The sequence below is a fragment of the Schistocerca nitens genome, chromosome 6, assembly GCF_023898315.1.
Source record: "Schistocerca nitens isolate TAMUIC-IGC-003100 chromosome 6, iqSchNite1.1, whole genome shotgun sequence".
NCBI classification, from domain to species: domain Eukaryota; kingdom Metazoa; phylum Arthropoda; class Insecta; order Orthoptera; family Acrididae; genus Schistocerca; species Schistocerca nitens.
The window spans coordinates 6,884,387-6,908,986 of NC_064619.1; the positions used below are offsets into that span (position 1 = coordinate 6,884,387).

At 43.3% G+C, this 24,600-nt stretch overlaps 1 protein-coding gene across 1 annotated transcript in view; it reads right to left on the reverse strand.

Moving 5' to 3' along the window:
- The window catches only part of LOC126262659 (uncharacterized), an 846,834-nt gene extending 824,635 nt beyond the window's left edge, over positions 1 to 22,199 (reverse strand). The window contains exon 1 of the mRNA XM_049959428.1: positions 21,914 to 22,199. Coding sequence (XP_049815385.1) covers positions 21,914 to 22,018 — 105 coding nt within the window. The 5' untranslated portion in view covers positions 22,019 to 22,199. The remainder of the gene's footprint in view (positions 1 to 21,913) is intronic.
- Between the last annotated feature and the right edge of the window lie 2,401 nt (positions 22,200 to 24,600).

A 24,600-nucleotide genomic window follows, 5' to 3' on the forward strand; every position in this document is an offset into this window, starting at 1 on the left:
ACCATGGGTGTTTTGGTTTTTTACGTAGTGGGATTAGTTCTTTCGCTGTTTTGAGGATTTTAGTTCGAAATTTTGGCCACTCTTCTGCAGGTTGGTCTTCCCATTTTTCTGTGATCCTCGAATCTTTAATTCTGTGTAGGTCGAACTTCGGGATCACGGGTGTTCTCCTGTTACATTTCCTTTTAGGTGTGAATTTAATTTAATTGTTATTATTATTATTATTATCACTATAAATAAGTAGCTTATTGCCCACTGCAAGCTTATTGCCCACTGCATCGCTCGTGTAGACTGTACAGTCTGCATTGTTGTTGTTGTTGTTTTTTTTTTTTTTTCATTGACCGAAATTTTATTTTCACGTACTGCAACACCTTCTACACTTCTCAAGCTAATTAAGGACATAGAAACATGATCTTTCCCGAATGTACTTCTGAGCAGAACGCTATTCTGCTAACTGGAGTCAACGGTTTTGTTAATGATACCTTTTGCTTTCGGGTGGAGATACTTCTACAGAAACTTTCATCCCCTAACAGATGTTTGTTTATATCTAACTGGAAAGTGAAATACCAATTTTTACAGCTTAGCATATTATTTCTAGCAGAGAAGCCAATTACAAATTTTCATAGATTTAGCTTTGAAAATGCTTTGATAATAAAATAATTTCATTAAAATTTTAATTCCCTATTTCACTCCCGTACAGGGTTGAATTTCCAAAAACACTGTAATATGTAGTTTTTATTTGTAAGCAAGAAGTCGAATACCAATTTTCATAGATGTAGCTTTAAAAATGCTTTAGAAGTTCTTTAATAATGATTTATTTTCAGAAAAACTTTCAATCATCCTCTTTACCACCTTAATGGTTGAATTTCCAAAAATACTCAAAAACACATTTTATATTTCCGTAGTTCCAGCTTCAAAAGTTGCCTCAAAAGCGACGTTTAAGAGAGCCTTTCATGCTCTATTTAACTCCCTTAGGAATGGACTTTCGAACAATCCCTTCTTAAACGATGTCTACAGTATAAGATCCACAACCTCTCCAAACTTCAGTTTTCTATCCTCAGTGTTTGGGCTGGCTGATGAGACAGTGAGTGAGTCAGTGAGTCGGGACAAACCTTCAGAGCGAGAGTCCTAGTCGCACTTGTCCGGTTTTTTCGGTTTACTCCAAATCCACATTCTGTATTTATTGGACTTTTCATTCCATTCAACATAGCCTGTAATTCTCCTTCGCTTTCACTGAATTAGTCAGCGAATCTTATCGAGATATCCTTTTACCACAAATCTTAATCCCACTCTTGAACCTTTCTTTTATTTCCGTCATAGCTCTTTCAATATACAGATTGAACAGCAGGGGCGAAATACTGCATCCCTGTCTCATACCCTTTTTAATCGGAACTCTTCTTTCCTGGTTTTCCCATCTCATCGTCGCCTCTTGGTTCCTGTGCTTACAGGAAATTACCCGTCTTTTCCTATAGCCTACTCCTGTCTTCCTGAGTATTCCCAACATCATGCACTAGTTTACATTGTCGAAACGCTTTTTCCTGGTCGACAAATCCTATGAATGTGTCTTAGCTTTTCTCCAATCTTGCTGTTGTTCTCAAGAGCAACGACTGGACTGCTTCTCTGTAGCACGTACCCCTCCTAAAGCCAAACTGATAGTCATCTAACAGATCTTGAACTTTTCTTTCCTTTCCTTTCTTCTGTATATTATTCTTGTAAGCAGCTTGGCTGCATGATCTGTTAAGCTGATTGTGCGATAGTTCTCGCAATTATCTGCCCCTGCTGTCTCTGTTATTATGTGGATGATATTTTTCTGGAAGTTTGATGGAATCCCGCCTGTCTCATAAATTCTAAGCATCAATTGGAATAGTAGTTCGGTCGAAACATTCTCCTGTGATTTTAGAAATTCCGACGGTATGTTGTCTATATCTTTTGATCTCAAATTTTTCAGAGCTGTTTAAATTCTGACTAACAATCTCCTACGTGTTCCTTATCGACTTCAGTTTCTTCTTCTTCTTCTTCTTCTTCTTCTTCTTCTTGTATCAAGTCATCAGACAGATTCTCCCCTTCATAGGGGCGATCAATGATCTCTCTTTCAAATATCCGCTCTCTCCTCTACAGTTAACAGTGCAACTCTCATTCAGCTCTTAATGTTACCATTCTTATTTTATGTTTCACAGAAGGTTGTATAGACTTTTCTGTACTCTGAGTCAGTCCTTCCAACAATAATTTCTTTCTCGATTTCTTCACGTTTTTCCAGGAGCCATTTCGCGTTGGCTGCCCTGCGCTTCCCATTTATTTCATTCTTAAGGAATTTATATTGCTGTGTTCCTGCCTTTCCCTGAACATTTTTGTACATCCTGCTTTCATCTAACAATTGAAGTAATTCTTCTGTTACCCAGGCTTCTTCGCAATTTTCGTATCTTCGTTTCTCTTTCCAACATTTGTGATTGTCCTTTTCAGAAACGTCCACTCTTCTTCAGCTGAACTGCCTGCCGCACATCCCACATCTTCGGCGAACTTCAAACACGTCTCAACCATCCTCAGTACTTCAACAACTAACTCCTCCTACTACCGAGTCCATACTCCCCCATAACTGTTTCCTCTACTTCTTGCCCTACAATCGCATTCCAGTTCACCATGATTATTATATTTTCACCTCCCTTTACACACTGAATTACCCATTTAGTAACTTCATATCCTTCTGTTTATTCATTTTCTGCTTGCGACGTCGGCATGTACACCTGAACTATAGTTGTCGGCGTACATTTTCTGTCGAATATGACAACAACCGTGTTACAGAACTGTTCCCAGTAGCTAACTCTCTGCCCCATTACCCTATTGATAACGACTCCTACTCCCGCTATATCACTTTCTGCTGCTGTTGATATCACGCTGTATTCGTCTGATCAGAAATCCTTATCTTTCCATTTCACTTCACGACAACCACTATATCTAGATTGAGCCTTTGTATTTCCCTTTCCAGATTTTCTAGCTTCCTTACTACGTCCACACTTCTGACGTTAACCCTTCGTTGGTTATTCCATCTTTATCTCTTGTTCATTCCTCGTTGACAGTCCCCACCCAGAGGTCCGAGTGGAGGACTAATCCGGAACCTTCTGGCAGTGGAGACGTCATCATGACACTTTCTTCAATTGCAGTGCACTTGTGCTGTGGAAACACACGATTTGCCTTCAGTGCAGTTATTTCCATTGCCTTCTGCATCCTCATGCCGTTAATTGTTGCTGATTCATCCGCCATCTATGGGTAGTTTCCACTTAAAGGCCAAGAGAGCGCGCTGAACCTCTGAGCGTTCCACTGCTCTCCTTGACAAGACCGTTGACTGAACGAGGGTGACTTCTTACGCTGGAATTCTTTAGCCGCCATTACTTACGATTTTTATTCAGAATTTAAGAAGTGGCTGGATTCGTAGGAGAGACCACAGTATCTCGACCACGGGTTGAACTACATGTTTCTACACGCATAAACAAGATCGATGGCATTCGTATAGAACACTTGATGAATTCACCTAAAGTTGACATACGCAAGAGGAGGGCGGGGCGAGGTAGTGTCCTGGCTCCTCCTGAAATCTGGGGGTATACATCACACATATTTAAAAATTCTCGGCCATTTCTAGCAGTTACTGGCCATATCGTGACCACTCCTCCTGCGTTGGCGGGCTCAGCATTGTATTTTCAAATGGGAACCCCCATTTTTATTCCATATTCGGATTCTGCGCCAAAAAATAAGTACAGTTTACTCAAATCGTTGTTTTCCATCCGTGGTAAATGGCGCTGCAATCGAGAAATATAACGTGTCTCTGTTTCTGCAATTAAGAACCGACGCATTTTATGTTACATCTCATTTACAATGTAACTGTAAACCTGTATGCACTAATGGTTGATACTTATGTTCTAAATTTACTTCGGTGTTGCAAACTGATTGTACAGTTGAAAATGGTGACCCGTTTCAATGTAAGAAACTACGTTTAGCTTGATTAAGAAAAAGAGACGTGGATGTAATAGCTTTCTGTTCCCAGCGGGATCACTGGTATCGGTAAGTCCGCTTGCCTTGATTTTGCTGAGTATCCATGGAAGATGCGCCTGTCGCTATCACTTCATTCACGTTTTACCTAACTACAGTTTTGGTGGTTTATATCCGCCAGTACCCGCCTAGTGGCCAGTGCGAGGGTTACGGCAAGACACACCGAAACGAGTCTAAACATCAGTATCTATCGTTAGAAAGCAAAGGTTTACGTCTACAACATAAACGAAATGTAGACTGAAATACCTCGGTTCTTAATTGCAACACACACACTTGACACTTATCGATCACAGCGGCATCTACAAGTGCCATCTTCCATGAATGGGAAATATTAGTTTGAGTACACCTTACATATTTTTGGTGTAGAATACGAATATGTCATAAAAATGGAAGAGGGGGGGGAGGTCCCATTTGAAAATACAACGTTCATCCCGCCCACGCAGGAGAGTTCGTTAGAACGCGGCCAGTTTTAGTACAGATGTCCCCTTTACTATCACTAACTTTTCACCTAGAACATTTTTTTTTTCATACGGTGCGTCGTTCGCGAGACAATTACTTGTCTAAACTTAAAACACACACTCTGTGTACTTATCACATCGGTGTGAATCCAATTCATCTAAAAACCAGACGAAAACTTTTGTTTTAGACAACTACAAATTTTCAAATACATTGCGTCAGATTTATAAAAAATGCCAATTTCGGAGTCTTGTCCCATTGCTGCGTATATTTCTGCGGACTCTCATACATGTTACCTACACTATCCGTTAAACTCATTAATCACCACTGTATAATAAAAACCACTATCCACTGATACGCTCTTCTACAAGGAAAACGAGGTTCTGCTTCTAGTTGTTTGTCAAAGAATTGCATTTACGAATTTCTAATTGAACAGCGTGTCACTCCTAACACTAAATAGACATCTTTTCTCTGGTGTTACATATTAATTTTTTTCCGGACTATGTAGATCGGGCGATCCCAAACAAACGCTACTCGTCGATGATTTCGAACGATGTTACGCAACAAAGAAAAATGTCGTTTCACTTGGCCTTGAAAGCATACTTTTGATGAAGTGTTATTTTACAGGAACCTCCAATTACTAAGTGCTGTAATCAGTGTAAGAACACGTATTGCTGGCCACACCAAACCACAATGGAGACTCAGTATAACCCAGCACTTAGCTGGTGAGGCTGGTGTGTGAGGCGCGTACCCCACCAACATGTCCTAACCGTGCCAACAACCAACCACCGCACTCAGTCAATGCCGGACACGTGATTATTCCTGGTGGACTGCTGTCACCAGAAACAGATACTATTAAGGTTAATACAGCGCAGAGTATTCTGAGACTGCTGAACTAACTATTCACCTAAGTAGCTACAAAGTTTATTTCAGTCAACGCTCACATAAACCGTTCACTAGCTATATCGTTTTGGACTGATTAGCCATTGTCAAAAAAACCCCATAAAGTTTTCTTGGTCTGTTGCTTCGTCAGAGCACGTATCTGTAGAAGCAACTTCATGGAAATGTTGACTCCTAATACGCTTTGACGCAACAATCGGCCAGGAAGTACTTACGGGTTTGGTAATGACTAGTCAGTCGAAAGCGGTATACCCATTAAGCAGTTTCTGTGAACATTCACTGAAGCGATCTTCGTACTTCAATATACTCACTGATGCTCTCAGTTTAAATCGTGGTAAATATGAACGAGGTACTGCGTATTCTCAGTTTAAGCATGTGAAAACTTCCTTTATATCTACTAAGAATAGTTTTTGTGATAGGCAATATGTTTTTTTCTCTCTCTCTCTCTCTCTTTTGAATTTATCATTGTCCTCATGAAGTGTGATAGAAGGTGTATCAATGATCTATGCGTTCTTTAGTAGATTAACATAGATGAATGAGTACCCTGCTTCACGAGGGTCGTTAGTGCAGATTTTGCTAAAACCGAGTAAAACGATACCTGAGAATACATAATTCCCCGAAAAATGGTAATTTACCTTCAGTGCCCCATTCTATAATTCTGTTGTCTTCTTGCAAATAATCAGTTACTCCACTTGTGTTTCTAAAGTTGGTATCTTCCTTCGGTTGGTTGCAATCGAACTTTTTTCTGCTCAGTTGGTACTAATTTTAATGACAATCTTGCACATTACGGAGAGTAGGCTCGTAAGTCTAAAGGTTTATTGACCTTGTCACCCCCTCTTTCGAGTAAAGTAAAACAACAACAACACAATTAAAGTTTTGGGGAACTGTCGTGGTATTTAAATAGTCTGTAAATAGTATTGAGTGATCCTTCTGAACAACTTTCCTCCAGATTTAATCTTTCTATCCCAGCTCTTTCATCTCCGGGCGCCTTCGTTTGTCCATATCTCGGATAGTTTTATACACTTCATTTGCATTACCTCTGGAGTTAAAAAAAATACATAGGTGTCTAACTTACGTTATACAGGACTGGCCGTGATTGCTCTTCCTTATCCGAACTGTTCGTCAGTTTTGCAGTGTTGGGTCGTCATAGGTCTTGTTATCAGTTATTGGTTTGAATGAACTGGAATCACCATCACCCATGAATGTACCACAGCGAACCCACATGGTTCTTGAGAACGCTGAAAGATCACAGCTGGGACACTTTCCATTCCTCCAGTCGATCCCTCATTTGTTTTCTAAGAGTTGTGTTCATACAGTTGTTTCTTTCATTATTGGTACCCACTTTTGTCCATCCATGGCAATGTTTTGACAATACTTCAACATCAAGGACCTTCCCGGTATCGATAATTCCGGCAGCTGCACAAGAATTTATAGACTGATGGCCCATTTCCTGCAATGATCCGTCAGATGCTATGCAAATGTCGTTGTTACCCTCATTTTCTTCAGTTGCTTTGACTGTTGCAGATTTCATTGATTGTTCTGCAATTACTTTTACTATTTCTGTCAAGCATCTACGTACCTTGAAACATTAGTAGGGTTGCATGACAGCTTCATAATAGCGCCCAACTTTTCCAGCCCAAGGGACTTTACTGATGCATCTCGGCAAATAGAAATATCTGACCGTCTCAAAAAAGCTGTTTTTACATTTTTCAGATATCCAAAACTATTTCTTACTCACCCAGCTCGAAAAAGAGACTTCCGACCTAACAACTAAACCTTTTCTTTTGAAGACATTTTCAGAAACGATCTCTCCACCACACATATTACAATATTAAACATTTTTAGTATACATAATCCTAATATTAAACTGATATAACTGGCACTGGTTTCACTGCACACTTAGTTACATTTCACAGGCTGCTTCTTGGATGTAAACTTCCAACAGGACATGTTCTGTCGAATCTAATTCCCTTATTTCTTCTCTTTGGTAGAGTCAAAAAATGGTTCAAATGGCTCTGAGCACTTTGGGATGTTTACAATAAACCAACATAAACCATCGCCTTCTAGAGCAGTTTCCGAGATATCGTGTCGTATTGAACAGCTGCTCATGGAACCTACAGAAATTACTTGTGCAGTAAATTATTTCAAAATAAATTAGGAATACTTATAGTCATTGAAAATGAAGAAAATGTAAATCAAATTAAAGAGTGAACTCCAAACAAAAATTTTCCACAAAAATAAAACCAGACAGTTTATACCCACACCACCTTTTGTACTCCCCTTAAAGCACTTCAGTGTAATAGAAAATGATGTAACTAAGAAGTCACTCTTTCTGATGGCAGAACTAAGCTCATATTCATGGATACCAAAATACCACTAACACGCGAACAACCATTATACATATACGACTTTCCATGACATTTGGTGCGTCTTAAAGCTGTGACTGTAGATATGAGTGTGTCCTCCGAATTGGTTCCACCAGCAGATTGTACGCTGCGTCGTGAATTGCTGAGCATGGTTCTATTCGTACTCGATAGTCTAGTCTAAAATAGTTCAGCTGTTGCTGCCATTAGTTCATATAGGTGAAAAGCACACCAGACGACTTCATCTTCATAGCGATAATATCACACTTAAACAGACTTGACAAAATGAATTGTAGCAATATGATCTCTAACTACTGTCTCTTCGTTGGGAACCTCAATCAATGAAATTAGTGGCCTAAAAGTTCCATATAATCTTTGGCCATGATAGTACTATCTAGAGGACAGTGTGAAACCGCCACAGAGTGAGCAACGCGCTTCACGGTAAAACGTATGCAGTCCAAAGTATAATCTTTTTTTGGCATCTGCTGTACATAAACCAAAGTTGTTGCTGAATATCAGGTGAAGGATGCCTTTACACTCAGATTCAAGCAACGCTGGTCCATGTTGCATGGCATTCGCAAAATCCGTCACACTAAAGCGTTCCTGCAGATGGTAGTGGCTTTATAAACAGTCGTTTGTTCACTGTTCACGGCTAATTTGTTCTGCATCTACATCTGACTTATTCAGTAAGAAACCGTACCGTTGTCGGAGTTATACGAGTACAGTATGCCAATATAATTTCCCCCTCACAGCCCTCCCTCCATGCAAAGGCAATCGCGGTTAGTGAGTTGGTAGTAAGACTGATAGCACGTCCGTATGTAAGCCTGAATTTCTCTGCATTCCCATCAGTATACACCGATGAGCCAAAGCATTATGAACATCTGCATAACAGCGTATTGCTCTGCCTTTGGAAGACAATGCAGAAGCGATTCTGCGTGGCATGGATTTGACAAGTCTTTGTTAAGTCCCCGGGGCTATGTGGCACCAGACGTCTTCGCGCAGGTCACGCAACCTCTGAAAATTACGGGCCCGTAGTATGTGAGCACGGAGCTGGAGCGTTATGGCATCCGAAATGTGCTACATCGGTTTCAGACCAGGCGGTCTTGCTCCTCATATAACTGTTGAACAATTCTCGCTTTGTCACACAGGCAGTTGTCCTGGAAGATGCATTCACCAAGAGGAATACATGAAGGGGTGCACGAGGTCCGCAGTGTGAATGTCTCCCACCAGCCCGACTCCTTGGTGCGGTGCATTTTTCGAGCAGCCGTAGGGCACGGAAACAGAGATGGGACTGTGGATCAATGGAAAACTGTGGCCTCGTCGAATGAATCACGTATCTTGTTACACCATGCCGATCGACGTGTCTGGAAACACTGTCTCTGTAATGCTTTGCTAAAGGTTCTTTGTACTTATTAGATTCTAGACGGCATCTTTGCTGCCTCAGCGTCCCGAAACTGTGGTGTATATGATGTAACATGACAAAGAAATTGTTATGGCTGGAGGAATTTTTATTTTACTTTCACATTTATATTTTCGTTCATTTTTAGAGTCAAAGATCTCCACATAAGTATGACACTTTTTTAACTGCTGTTTCGTTTTTCTCTGCTAGACAGTACCTCAGTTTGTAACACAGCGCAAGTATGTAATATTAATCCACATGAGGATGGGGGTTTAAACCTTCGAAACGTGTTGTGTAACTAAACAGTGACAGGTAATAGTAAACTTGTGGTTTCGTTCGATGTCAGTATCAGTCACGGTAAGGCCTGACCAAGAATGTTAGCATTTAAAGGGCTCAGTTGACAAGACACTTCTTGAGACATGAACGAATCGTCAATTTGGTAGCGGAGGGGAACTGTGGGGGGTAAAATTTTTAGATCAAGGGATGAGTACAGTAAATAGGCTCAAACGGATGTAGTTTTCAGTAATTCGGAGATGAAAAGTCAGGCACAGGATAGAGTAGCGTAGACAGTTGCACCAAACCAGTCTTTGGATGAAAGACTACTACTACCACCACCATACTACTATATTATGATTCACATTTTAATTGAGCTTCCGCTCAGTCCACTATTTCCTTACGGTCATCAATTGACAGCACCTGTTGTCCAGAACAGCGCAGTTAGTGAATAATTTCTCCAATTTTACCGTTATCATTATGTATGTGGTAGATATGAGTAAGAGCAGGACTGCAATCGTAGGAAGATGTTAGACGTACTGTCTCATGGTTGACGTACTCATTTTGCGTTCTCTCTGAGGGACTTCGTGGCATTTCCCTCTCTGTTCTGTTTCATACCTCTCTTGGTCGAAAATATGCGAACCGTGTATGTTATCATTACGATTAACACCGCTACACTAACATCATGCCAGTCTTCGGTTTATTTATTCAGTGTGTTCGATTACCAACAATTTGAAACCAATGAGGTCTCATATTTCGGTTCACTAAAGTCTGGTCAGCTGCTTTAAGAAATACTTAATAATAAAGTATAACGGTAGTGGAATGGTTCCATACAAATTCCCTTAATATCTGACATTTTTATGTGGTCACAAAATAAATGAATCCGTTTTATCGTAGCTTCCGACATTATTCTATTTTTTAGCTCCAGGAGCTTTTCTCTCAACCGATACGAAGATTTTGTCAGTACTAGGTCATCGACGTAACGAAATACGAGCCACGCTTCTGTACATAAGAACAACTCATTAGAGACGCATTTTCTTTGAGACAGCCTCACTGCGAGAAACTGACAGGTTCCCAGTGCCCGCCTAGTCTCGGAAAGCCTAGTTGGAAAAGATATCGAACAGGGGACTGTGAGCTCTGAAATATGAACGAGCAGATCCGCTGTGACAGCAAACCGCGGCTCGGTTTTAACATCGCGGAAGTTGTCGGGGGAAGGACCGGCGCAAAGTTCAGAGCCGGCGGCATTCCTATGCTATCATCACGTGCGGGTTACTGATGGTTCAGACCTGCATCCGAAGTCTGGAACTATTCATGTTGAAGTAAATCTTAGCTCTAAGCAGTATGCAGCAATATGAGAGTTACAAAGCAGAGAATACTTGTTGATATGTACCATTAACTACTGCTACACGTATTGTTCATGCTACAGTAGTATAAGCTATAAATTTCACCATAACAAATAAAAAGAGTTAAGGAGAAACTACTTCCGTTGATGTCGGTCGGATCACTGGTGGGAGAGGAAACTGGCGGTAACTTTTTGGAGGAAGCACTCCAGCATTGACATTAAGTGACTTAATAAAGCCGCAGAGTCCTACATTGATCAACCAAAGCATTATGACGACCTGCTTAATAGTTTGTTTGTCCGTCTTTGGAACAAAGTACATCAGTAATTCTGTGTATCAGGGATCCCACAGTTTGTTGGTAGCTTTGTGAAGTCATGTGGAATTAGGTGTCTACGCACATGTCATGTAATTCGCGTAAATAACGGGCTGCAGATCTGCGTAAGCAGTGATGGTGCCGGCCGCTGTGGCCGAGCGGTTCTAGGCGCTTCAATCCGGAACTGCGCTGCTCCTACGGTCGCAGGTTCGAATCCTGCCTCGGGCATGTATGTATGTGATGTCCTTAGGTTGGTTAGGTTTAAGTAGTTCTAAGTCTAGGGGACTGATGACCTCAGATGTTAAGTCCCATAGTGCTCAGAGCCATTTGAACCATTTTTTGCAGTGATGGTGCCCGATAGCGACCCACATGGGTTCCATAGGATCTACGTAAGGCGAATTTGGTAGCCGATACAGCAACGTGAGTTCACTATAGCGCTCCTCAAACCACTGTAGCACGGTTCTGGCTTCGACACGCGGATAACTATACTGCTGAAAGATGACATCGCCGTCGGGGGAGACATCGAGCATGAAGGGCTGCACATAGCTCGCAGCTGTCAGTATGTCTTCGATTACTACCACAGGTCCCATGTCATTATACTGCTCCCACCAGCCTGCGTCCATGGCGCGCTGCACGTTTCGAGCCGCCTTTCACCTCCATGACGTCGTTCTGGAGACGACTAGCGACTCAGTGCAGCAAAAATACGATTATCCCGAAGAGCCGACACGTTTCCATTGATCGACGATCGAATCTCGATGGTCCCATGCCCATTGCAATGACAACTGACGATGCAGTTGGATCAACATGTGAACACGTGGGGGTGGTCTGCTGCGGCGCTACATGTTCTACGACGTAAGACGAACAGTGTGCTCTCAAAGACATGTGCCTGCTCCAGCATAGTGCTCTTTCGGCAGAGGTTCCACAGATCAACATCTGTCCTACTTTACACAGCAGACAAGCCTTCGAACCCCACGTTCTGTGAAGAGTCGTAGACATCCAGCCATTTAATGCCTAGTGGTAGTTTCACTGTCCTACCTTTTTCCGTAGATGCTCACGATCGTAGCACGTGAACATTCGACAAGCTTCTCCGTTTCTGAGATATTCGTCCACAGGCTCTGCGGAATAATAATCTGCCCTTTGTCAAAGTCGCTTATCTCAGTGGATTTCCCCATTTCCAGCCCATATCTTCGCTAGGGTGATCCACTGTCCGTGACTGCTCCGCTTAACATAGCTTATGTTACCGCGTCACGTGCCCGCAATATCAGTGCTAATCGCTGACACTGTGAACTCTTCTCCTCTCTAATGAAACAATTTGCACTGTTAGTCGCATGTATAGTGCTTTGGAGGTTGTAGGATAAGGCAGGACGGCTGAGAAGTCGGCCGTTGAACACTGAACTTGATACGGGAAACTATACCATTAAGAGAATAGATAATAGAATGATAGATGACGCTCTTTTGTTTTCTGCAAAAGCTTATCATCACATCAGCAGCCAGGTAAAACAGCGAAGCAGTCCTGAATGTATTTTAATCGCAATGGCAAATAAATGAGTCCCGGCAGTTTGCACGAATTTTGCTGCAAAGAGTCATTAAATTACATATTCATTCTTTCTGTTATCTGCGAGAAAAATAATTACACTACTGGCCATTAAAATTGCTACACCACTTAGATGACGTGCTACAGACGCGAAATTTAACCGACATGAAGAAGATGCTGTGATATGCAAATGATTAGCTTTTCAGAGCATTCACACAAGGTTGGCGCCGGTGGCGACACCTACAACGTGCTGACATGAGGAAAGTTTCCAACCGATTTCTCATACACAAACAGCAGTTGACCGGCGTTGCCTGGTGAAACGTTGTTGTAAAGCCTCGTGTAAGGAGGAGAAATGCGCATCATCAAGTTTCCGACTTCGATAAAGGTCGGATTGTAGCCTATCGCAATTGCGGTTTATCATATCGCGACATTGCTGCTCGCGTTGGTCGAGATTCAATGACTGTTAGCAGAATACGAGGTGTGGCTAGAAAAAAAACGGACTAGTACTGGTGAAACAATAAAACGAATGCAATAAGGCTGAAAGTCGCGTGGCCTGTCACGTGACTCTCGCTCCGCCTACTGCTCGAGTTTCATCTGCCTCCTGCACTCAGTCTGCCCGTGGCGTCTGTTTTAAGTAGTTGACGTTTGGTCTGTGCGTCGGAAAATGCAGAGTGTGCAGAAAGAACAGCGTGTTAACATCAAATTTTGTTTCAAACTAGGAAAATCTGCAATTGAAACGTTTGTAATGTTACAACAAGTGTACGGCGATGATTGTTTATCGCGAACACAAGTGTTTGAGTGGTTTAAACGATTTAAAGATGGCCGCGAAGACACCAGTGATGACACTCGCACTGGCAGACCATTGTCAGCAAAAACTGATGCAAACATTGAAAAAATCGGTAAACTTGTTCGACACTTTCCTTGTCAACTCCTGTTAACTCAGACACTGCTCTGATTGTTAAACGGCGATCTTGTCGAACAAGTTTACCGCTTTTTTCAATGTTTGCATCAGTTTTTGCTGACAATGGTCTGCCAGTGCGAGTGTCATCACTGGTGTCTTCGCGGCCATCTTTAAATCGTTTAAACCACTCAAACACTTGTGTTCGCGATAAACAATCATCGCCGTACACTTGTTGTAACATTACAAACGTTTCACTTGCAGATTTTCCTAGTTTGAAACAAAATTTGATGTTAACACGCTGTTCTTTCTGTACACTCAACATTTTCCGACGCACAGACAAAACGTCAACTACTTAAAACAGACGCCACGGGCAGACTGAGTGCAGGAGGCAGATGAAACTCGAGCAGTAGGCGGAGCAAGAGTCACGTGACAGGCCACGCGACTTTCAGCCTTATTGCATTCGTTTTATTGTTTCACCAGTACTAGTCCGGTTTTTTTCTAGCCACACCTCGTATACAATCGGTGGGTTCAGGAGGGTAATACGGAACGCCGTGCTGGATCCCAACGGCCTCGTATCATTAGCAGTCGAGATGACAGGCATCTTATCCGCACGGGTGTAACGGATCGTGCAGCCAAGTCTCGATCCCTGAGTCAACAGATGGGGTCGTTTGCAAGACAACAACCATCTGCACGAACAGTTCAACGACGTTTGCAGCAGCATGGACAATCAGCTCGGAGACCATGGCTGCGGTTACCCTTGACGCTGCATCACAGACAGGAACGCCTGCGATGGTGTACTCAACGACGAACCTGGGTGCACGAATGGCAAAACGTCGTTTTTTCCGATGAATCCAGGCTCTGTTTACAGCATCATGATGGTCGCATCCGTGTTTGGCGACATCGCGGCGAACGCACATTGGAAGCGTGTATTCGTCATCACCATACTGGCGTATCACCCGGCGTGATGGTATGAGGTGCCATTGGTTACAAGTCTCGGTCACCTCTTGTTCGCATTGACGGCACTTTGAACGGTGGACGTTTCATTTCACATGTGTTATGACCCGTGGCTCTACCCTTCATTCGAAACCCTACATTTTAGGAGGATAATTCACGACCGCATGTTGCAGATCCTGTACGGTCCTTTCTGAATACAGAAAATGTTCCACTGCTGCCCTGGCCATCACATTCTCCAGATCTCTCACCAACTGCAAACGTCTGGTCAATGGTGGCCGAGCAACTGGCTCGTCACAATACGCCAGTCACTACTCTTGATGAATTGTGGTATCGTGTTGAAGCTGCATGGGCAGCTGTACCCGTACACGCCATCCAAGTTCTGTTTGACTCAATGCCCAGGCGTATCAAGGACGTTATTATGGCCAGAGATGGTAGTTCTATGTACTGATTTCTCAGGATCTATGCACCCAAATTGCGTGAAAATGTAATCACATGTCAGTTCTAGTATAATACAGGGTGATTCAAAAAGAATACCACAACTTTAGGAATTTAAAACTCTGCAACGACAAAAGGCAGAGCTAAGCACTATCTGTCGGCGAATTAAGGGAGCTATAAAGTTTCATTTAGTTGTACATTTGTTCGCTTGAGGCGCTGTTGACTAGGCGTCAGCGTCAGTTGATGCTAAGATGGCGACCGCTCAACAGAAAGCTTTTTGTGTTATTGAGTACGGCAGAAGTGAATCGACGACAGTTGTTCAGCGTGCATTTCGAACGTAGTATGGTGTTAAACCTCCTGATAGGTGGTGTATTAAACGTTGGTATAAACAGTTTACAGAGAATGGGTGTTTGTGCAAAGGAAAAAGTTCTGGACGGCCGAGAACGAGTGATGAAAATGTAGCACGCATCCAGCAAGCATTTGTTCGCAGCCCAGGAAAATCGACTCGCAGAGCTAGCAGAGAGCTGCAAATTCCACAGTCAACTGTATGGAGAGTCCTACGAAAAAGGTTAGTTATGAAACCTGAACGTCAACTACCCGAGGCGATGGATCGGCCGCCAGGCAGCCCGTGACAGAGCACTTCATCACTGGCCTCCAAGAAGCCCTGATCTTACCCCCTGCGATTTTTTCTTATGGGGGTATGTTAAGGATATGGTGTTGCGGCCACCTCTCCCAGCCACCATTGATGATTTGAAACGAGAAATAACAGCAGCTATCCAAACTGTTACGCCTGATATGCTACAGAGAGTGTGGAACGAGTTGGAGTATCGGGTTGATATTGCTCGTGTGTCTGGAGGGGGCCATATTGAACATCTCTGAACTTGTTTTTGAGTGAAAAAAAACCTTTTTAAATACTCTTTGTAATGATGTATAACAGAAGGTTATATTATGTTTCTTTCATTAAATACACATTTTTAAAGTTGTGGTATTCTTTTTGAATCACCCTGTATATTCGTCCAATCTGCATTTCTTCTTGGTGTAGCAATTTTAATGGCCAGTAGTGTACATAACACCACGTCTCATTACAGTATCAAGTATCTGGAAATTAAGTGTGGATAGACAAATTGTGGTATATCATTTATCACAAAACAATTCATTTTTTCTTTCCGTTACTGACCGTCTTGGGGTTACGAGAATCAACTCAGCGATGGGGCTTGACCACCTTACAGTGTTCGAGCGTTTTTGCAGTAGAGTCACTCCATTTCTCTGAGCAGTTGTTCATCCCGCTAAATTTCTGCTGGTAATCTTTGAAATTGATTGTCAAGTCCCTAAACAAGCTTGTATTCATTATTGTCGTCAGCATTTCTCTCTTGTGTCTAGGAAATGCTTTTTTCTGGGGTTCTAATCAAACACTCCAAATATAGGTTTGGTTGCTTCTGTTGTGACCCACTGTTTTCATTTTCCTGTAGAACGGGCTGCTGCTTTTTCTCATGCTACTTGCAACTTCATCTAAGTTTTTGGAAATCATTTCTCTGCTGCTTAATGTGTGCTGCCCTACTATTTGCCTAGCCGAAGCATTTTTTGCGTTATTATCCTGCATTTCTCTTCTTATTGCCACTATTAATTTAATAATGCCGCACGTTAATGAATGTGCTAACCATCAGAAACGTCAAGGAAAAGTCCCGGTAAGTTTTGTAGCCATTCCAGTTGCCAGTAGCTACTTTTTTTTTAATTTCTACAGGCACAGTGAACATTTAAAGGCAACGACGAACAACTTAAATGTGCCATAAGAAGTGAAACTTATTCCATTAAAACTGTATTGCACGAAACCATAACGAGATACGGCAGTCGTAGCTACATTTGCATGACTGAATTGTACATTTGGCGTGAGCAAAATTATTTTATTAATTTCCTGAGACGTTTCGGTGGCTGGACGTCTTCAGTATCACATGAAATTGTTGCAACGTATCGATGTCGTTACTACAAATCAAATGTGGAAATTGTTCTCTTAGCAACTTCAATGAACAGACTTCACGACAAGCCAAGCCAGATACCTGTAATGAGTGTTTCCGAAATGTCGTGTCGTATCCAGCGAGATGGCACGGAGGTTAACGAACTGTATCCACATTCGGGAGAATCGGGGTTCAAACCACCGTCTGCTTATGCAGATTTAACTTTGTGTTTCCGTAAAGCGATCGCGACAGATGTCGAAACATATTTTTGGAAGACACTGCCCATTCAGTGCCCTTACCCTAGTCCTAGACGAGCTTATAACCCCTCTCTTATGACCCCTATCTTGTGGCCTCATCATCGCTGGAACGTTAAATGATAATATTCCTTGACATTACGACGGAAGGAGCCGGATAGTGCGTTAATTCCATTACATGTGCATCCGAGAGGGGTCACGTTCAAATACAATAAGCTTGTAAGACATTTCTCGTAAATCTCTCTCAACAAAAGGTCACATCACCAACGACCCGCCGGCCGGAGTGGCCGAGCGGTTCTAGGCGCTACAGTCTGGAGCCGCGCGACCCCTACGGTCGCAGGTTCGAATCCTGACTCTGGCATGGATGTGTGTGATGTCCTTAGGTTGGTTAGGTTTAAGTAGTTCTAAGTTCTAGGGGAATGATGACCACCGATCTTAAGTCCCATAGTGCTCAGAACCATTTGAACCAAAGACCCATTTTTATTTTACTATGAGCGTCCAACGTAAGAAGTAGTCGATGACGTTGAGACGTAATGAGAGTCACAATGGCGGAGAAATCCTTATACTGTTGCGATTTTTTTAGAATCTTGTTGCTTTCTTAAAGTTCTTCGTAGGGAACTATGCATTTTACGACTGTTTCCGGATTATCTCACTGAGATGTATTCACGGTACAGTCCTAATACTGAGCAAAGTTTATAAGTTGGTAGTCGCCCAACACCACCTGCTATTCTGTGAGGCGTCAAGTTCAGTTGGAGTAAAGTAATCCTGAATGATGGTCATTGGGCCTCGTCACAAGAGCTACCCTGGCCACCGATCTGTTGCTAGACATTTCAAATTTAACGGATGAAGCATTATGATGGCATTGCTTGAAATACTTTTTCGCAGGACAGTGGCTTGATGCTGTGCCGCAGATGACAAGATCAGGCCTAAAGGTTACCGCTCGATATCGATTACGGGGCTTACTTCACGCTTTCTGGTTCGGTGAGAATTCCGGCAGGTCAGTGACTTCATCTGCTATGTTCCGTCCTTTTGATGTTAGCTCTGACGAAAATACAAGGGAATGTGAGAAAAGTGCGTTTAGTTATGTTGTTCAGTTATTTTCGTGCTCCACTGGGGACATGCACAGTCAATAATTACGACGTGAAGCATAACAGCGTATTTCCCCCAACGCATGAATATGAATGCACTTCGTCTATTTGTGGGAGCAGTGAATATTTAGATAACGTCTAGGATAGATAAATCTTCATCCTGAATGTGTAGCTACAAACAAAACATATATTAAAACGTATCCAACGTGGCCGAAACGTTGGTTTTCTCCAGTAGTTGTTTTATACAATATGACGCGGTATCATACCCAGAAAACTTTTATGTCGACCTAATCAAGAGTTTCGCTACAGAGCAGGAGAGATGATAACTGGAAATGAATCATGTTTGTTGCTGAAATTACTGTTATTGTCGCTCAGAATGTGATTCACTGACTTGGAGATAAAAAGTTTCGGTGATTCTGCTCTTCTCCTTTCCTATTGAAAAATAACGTGAAAACTGAATAAGGAAAGTCTCCTTTCTTTCACTATAGCATTTACATATACTTCAAATGTTCATAATCCATGTTTGTATATTGACATAATTCGTAAGTGGGTAACTGTATGACAAGACCGCATACTGTATGTCTAGTTGCTTATGAAGTCGCAAGATGTTTGTTGTGACAACATTATACCAAGGCTAAACATAGAACTGCCTGTCAGCGAGATTCCACTGAACGTAATTGAATTGAAAATGTTGTACTACATTGTTTTCATACCTTCTACTTGATAATTGATCGAGATGCTTATTACATGAGAACTCTGAGCGTACGTTACCTCCCTACGATTATTTTGTGCGATATCCATGTGAGTTTCTGCCCATTGCCATCTTCAATTCGCTTCGATTTGTTTGTGCAGTCAGGTCATCACATCACTGGTACGCATACCTGTGAATATGAGGCGACTGTTCTCCAAATGACAGTAAGAAGAGACTGTGTAAACCAGGTTCTAGTGTCTCGCATCTTACAGCCATCCCGTCTTCCTCGTTTCAATTGGACATCAGATTGTAATGGTCTATTACCTGTTGAAGTGAGATAATCTCACATAGATTAAGATCTTCATTACTTCCATTCTAACACGCAAATTAGAAAGGAATAAAAACTACGTCTGTACATTGTCCATAAGCCAAAGTTCTTCACAGCAGTTTGGTGACATTCTTCATAATTCGTATATACATTCTATGTAATTCTATAGCATATGCTTTAGGCCTCAGTGCCCCACGTCTTGGTCAAAGTAACGCCCATACTGAGGCAGTCTGAGGATGGCCATCCACAGTTAAAACTAAGCACTATAATGTTAGGTAAGGTAGAAATGATAGATATTGGCTGTTTATGGTGTGTGTCATATAAATAAATAGCTGGTCTGTGAATACACCGTAGTTACGATTTCTCAGCATGTCAATAAATAACACTCTGTTCGCCGGTATAACGCTGTTACGGTGCATGTGGAGACGACAGTTCGTAGGGTAGTATGTTAATCTGCCCATCAAGATATCTTTCAGAGGTTGTGATGATGAAACACAGTCAGCTAGAACCTCCTTTAATGGGTTTTTGTATGTCCCAGGTGTAATGCGGTAGAGCCATAACACTCGATACAGATGCTCAGGGCGTGGTCGGAACCGTCTACCCGCAAGATATTTTGGCTTTACGTTCATTTACCAATTTATCTCGATTCCATTGCCACCTTATATGAAAAAATTACGCATGAGGAGATATAACGAGGTTGAAGGTCACTGATGTATCACAGAGCACATCGAAAACTGTTCTCTTTAAATATAGGAATTTCGAATGTGAAGAAAATACAAGTGATAACATCATTGACATGATTTAAATATTTAGATAACTGGTATGTTTACAGGAAAATTTCTGACTTACTTACGATGGACTTAAACGGTTTGATCGATTTCGTAGCCATGTTTGCGTTGTCGACGCGATTTCCTTTAAACGCTGTCGATGCACTCTTCGTTAATATGGAATAGCGTAATTTTGAATGAAAAAGAAACTGAAATAACGTAAAATTATGATACACTTGCATTGTTGCATTGTTTTCTTTTCTTGTAACTTAAAATATGGTTGTTATCTCTCAACACTGTTGTTGCACGATTCTATAGGTCAGATAACACTAGGTGTTAATATAAGCGTCTAATATTCAGCTGTTAAAGTTTGAATTTCTTCGCTAAATGACAAGAGTAAAAAGTCGGTGGGATCAGTAAGCTACGGCATACGACACTGTGTGTGAAACATCGAGTTCGGTATGGGCGAGTCCAAGTTGCGTGTTCCTGACGCACTCTATTCGCTATTTAACGATCACGCAGCTTAGGCAAGATCGGTGGGCATTCTCATCTCGCGGTCTTATTCGTGTCAAAATCTTCAGCGATATTAACGGAATTACCGAAAAAATGAGTTCCCCTATTTAAAAAAAATCCGATTTCTAAACTTAAAGGAAATATTTTGCATTTTTTTTCCTGCTCACTGCACAACATTTTTTGCATGCTTAGAGCGACAGTAACCTTCATTCTTTCAAACAGCTTAGGAAGAAGACTGTCGTAAACTTGTATTTCGCATTATATTTATCTGATCTTCTGCTGAAACATAGGGTAAACAAAAGTGTGTAATCTCATTCCAGCAGTCCTGTCTGTCTGTTATCTCACAAACTTCTTTGTGAAGACAAATGTGAAACATTGTCCTTCGTAAACCATAAAATAGTAGTAGTTTCTGACGGGATAAGTAATGGAGCACAAGTGCGGTCAATATGTTACGCAAATATCTGGGAATTAACGTGTGGGGCATAGAGAGGCACTTTCATATAAGCTTAGTTAGTGGGTAATGAAATGGTATGCTCAGACTTGTTGACAGAACACTGGGGTACTGTAGTTTATTATGAAAAAAACTGGTGCGAAACATTTGCAGAGCCTATATTGACATACTGTTAAAATTTATTGGATCCACGCAGGACTGAAGTAACAGAAGACGTCGAGATAATACGAAGAACGTAACGCAAAGCGTCGCAGATTGTTTGTCAGTGGGAGATTGTAACGAAAACACTGAAAAGTGTCAGCTGGCACGACGGCTAGTTAGAGAATTTATACTATAGGTCATCACGGCTTCAGCGTAGTTCTTATTGTACACTTGGAGGTCTTCGAGGTGGAATTAGAGACTCATCGTCCACCCGTGAACTAGTCCGGTAAATGGTTTCGGTAGCACAAAGCACCTCAGTATAGGACCGTTGCAGGTATAGACATATTGTACCATTGGAGGTGCAAATGACGCGGGTAAGCTCGGCAGAGGGGGGCCGGGGCGGGCAGCGTGGGTGAGGTATGTTTGCAGTCGATCGGAAGCCTATCGCGGAGGCGGAGACGTGGACGCAAGCCAGCGGCACGGCAGTGGGTGTGAGTGGGGGTGCGGCGAGCGGCCTGGGCCGACGTCCCAGCCTCAACAGGTAGGTGTGGCCCCTGGCGCCGCCCGCTAGGTCACTGCGGGCGGCTACCGAGCAAGGCCACGCCTGGGCACAGCCCGCGACCACCACCAATTACTCCTCGTCCTCTACAGCCGTCGTCAACAGGTGCGGCAAATAATCTAGAGAAGATCAAAAACGATCGCGTTGTCTCGCGGGGCGCGGTAATAACAGCTTGCGAAAAGAGGTGATTTGAGAGAGAGAGAGAGAGAGAGAGAGAGAGAGAGAGTACATGAACGGGAACGTCGCTAGGGCGGCCTGTTTACCTGAGTGGTGCTCGGAGCGACAGCAGGCTCTTCCAGGCTTTCTACCTCGTGGTCGGTGCGAGAAGTTGAAGAAACGATTGGCGCCACAGCCTCTCGAGATGTCATCGCTGGGTCTCGTAGCCTAGACCATGGCGGCGCCGCAGTCGGCGCTCGGGCGAGCTGTCTAGCGCACGACCATAGCTACGGAGTTCTGCGGCGCGGAAAATGTGAGACCGGACTGTCGGTTTCGCCCGCAAAAGCGACGGGCGGCGGGGCCGAGCAGTGTGTGCAGCAGGTATCGCGCGATCTCCGGGCCGCACTGCGCGAAGACCGGCAGGCGGCGCGGTTGGCGCTCGCGCGCGAGCCGGGAGCAGCCGTTCGTACCCGGGCGCGGCGGAGCCGAGACGCGCGGACGGGGCTCGCTGCCTCACTGGCGGCACGACCCGACAAAAAATGTATGCAAAACACGGTCACTGCGGCAACGTGCAAGGTGGCTATGGCAATATCGGCGGGCGCAAAACACCTGGCGCCGCTTCGTAGGCGGTCGGCGGGCGTCGGCCGGCGCCGGCGACGCCCCGTATCGATCGCGGCGCCGGCTGGTAGCGGCGCGGGGAGCGGGTAGCGGGGCCGTCCTGGATGGAGGTCACCTCACCTCGCCTCACCTCACCTCACCTCACCTAGCGCGCGCACGCACGCACCGGGTCATAGGCCACGCTCCTGTCGTCCAAGGTAACTTCATTTTGCACTCATCCAGATAACTACATCATTCGGATAATCGAAAATCCGGATAATACGAAAGTACAGTGTCGCAAAATAAATCGCAACAGCAAGAAGTTGCGCGGCGTAAACGAAAATTGATGGGCGTGTTTCTATATCTGAGTGGCTGGTTGTCTGACGTGGGGGACGGGCCAAACAGTGACGTCGTCGGTCCCATCGGATTAGGGAAGCATGCGGAAGGGAGTCAGCTGTGCTGTTTCAAAGGAATCATCCCAGCAGTTGCCTGAAGCGATTTACGGAAGTCACGGATAACCTAAATCAGGACGGTCGGAAGCGAACTTGAACCGTCGTCCTCCCCGAATTCGAGTCCACTGTGCTAACCGCGGCGTCACCTCGCGCGGTCTACATCTGAAAGATGTCTATTCAGATTTCACCCCTATCGCATAAGAGCGGCGCTAGTAGCGTCCCTACGAGGACGCAAGTCAGGTTGATTTTTAAAAAAATGGTTCAAATGGCTCTGAGCACTATGGGACTTAACTGCTGTGGTCATCAGTCCCTTAGAACTTAGAACTACTTAAACCTAACCAACCTAAGGACATCACACACATCCATGCCCGAGGCAGGATTCCAACCTGCGACCGAAGCGGTCGCGTAGTTCCAGACTGTAGCGCCTTAAACCGCTAGGCCACCCCCGCCGGCCAGGTTGACTTTAAATAGACGCTGTAACGATCACGAGCGTTAGTAACCTTTGAGATTGAACGTGATGAGTTAATGTTAGCCAAGAGTCCCCTAAAGGCGACAAAGACGCCATTATCAACACCTCACTGAGTTTGAACGAGGTCGTGTAATAGGGCTATGAGGAGCTGGATGTTCCTTCTGCGATACTGCAGAAAGATTTCGCAGGAATGTAGCCACTGTACAGTCAGAAATTTACTTATTATCTAACACAATCCCATTCCTGAATCGCACGTCTCTGCCAGCTATTCTCTCTTCATTATACTCAATTTCTCCAGCCACACATTTCCTTTACAATGCAGAATGAACAGACGGTGCAAAATCCGACTTGAACCACTGTGGGTTTTACACTATCCTTATGAAGATTTTTGTTCTATTCCAGGTCTTACCTCACGTAGTTATTCGTCCAGTACATCCGGAAGGCTTGCGTAGACCTGGTCATTTATTTTCGGATAACCATAAAAAAGTTTCGCTTGTATCTCAGAAAATGGCGGACTTCCCTTTTTTGTGCAGGATCAGTACTTTCCACTCATGGCTATTTTGTTTTTAGTGTGAAGTGATGGTCCCAACTTCTCAACACGGTAGCAAATAAGCGCAGAAAATGAATTGATTTCTTTCTGAAACGGAGTCGACGTTACTTGTTTTCAGAAATCAAAACAAACAGCTTATTTTTATGTTGCTGATTATTTTATGGCTGACTGTTTGTGTCTCTCAAGAGCACAGCTACAGACTTTTGAACGACACACATGGTTCACTTGCTGTGCGTTTTATCTCATACGTCTGTAATGGTCGCCTAAGCTTTTCCAGAATGAAGTGACATACTACTGTGAAGTAATCTTAACCACTGGAGGTTTGTCTGCAACAGATCGATGACGAAACCAAGATGTAACTTTCATTTGTTGAATGTGGTCTCTCAATCCGCGTCTTACCGTTAATGTAACTGTGTTGAAACAGTACTTGACGTACAAAGTAAACTGTAGTCAACCCGCGCGCCATCGACTAATTCACGCTCCAGTAGTAGCTAGAAGTGTCAGCGGTTCAAGAATGAGTCCCAGCCTATTTCCTGCAATGCATGTGGTGAAAACGATGTATGATGCTATGGGGCACTGCTGGCTGCCATTTTCAGTATTATTGCGTAATCTGTCTCCTGGCTGGTTCGATGCCCCCGGCACGAATTCATTTCTTGTGCTAACGTCTTCATATCAGAGTAGCCCTTGCACGTTATGTTCAAATGTGTGTGAAATCTTATGGGACTT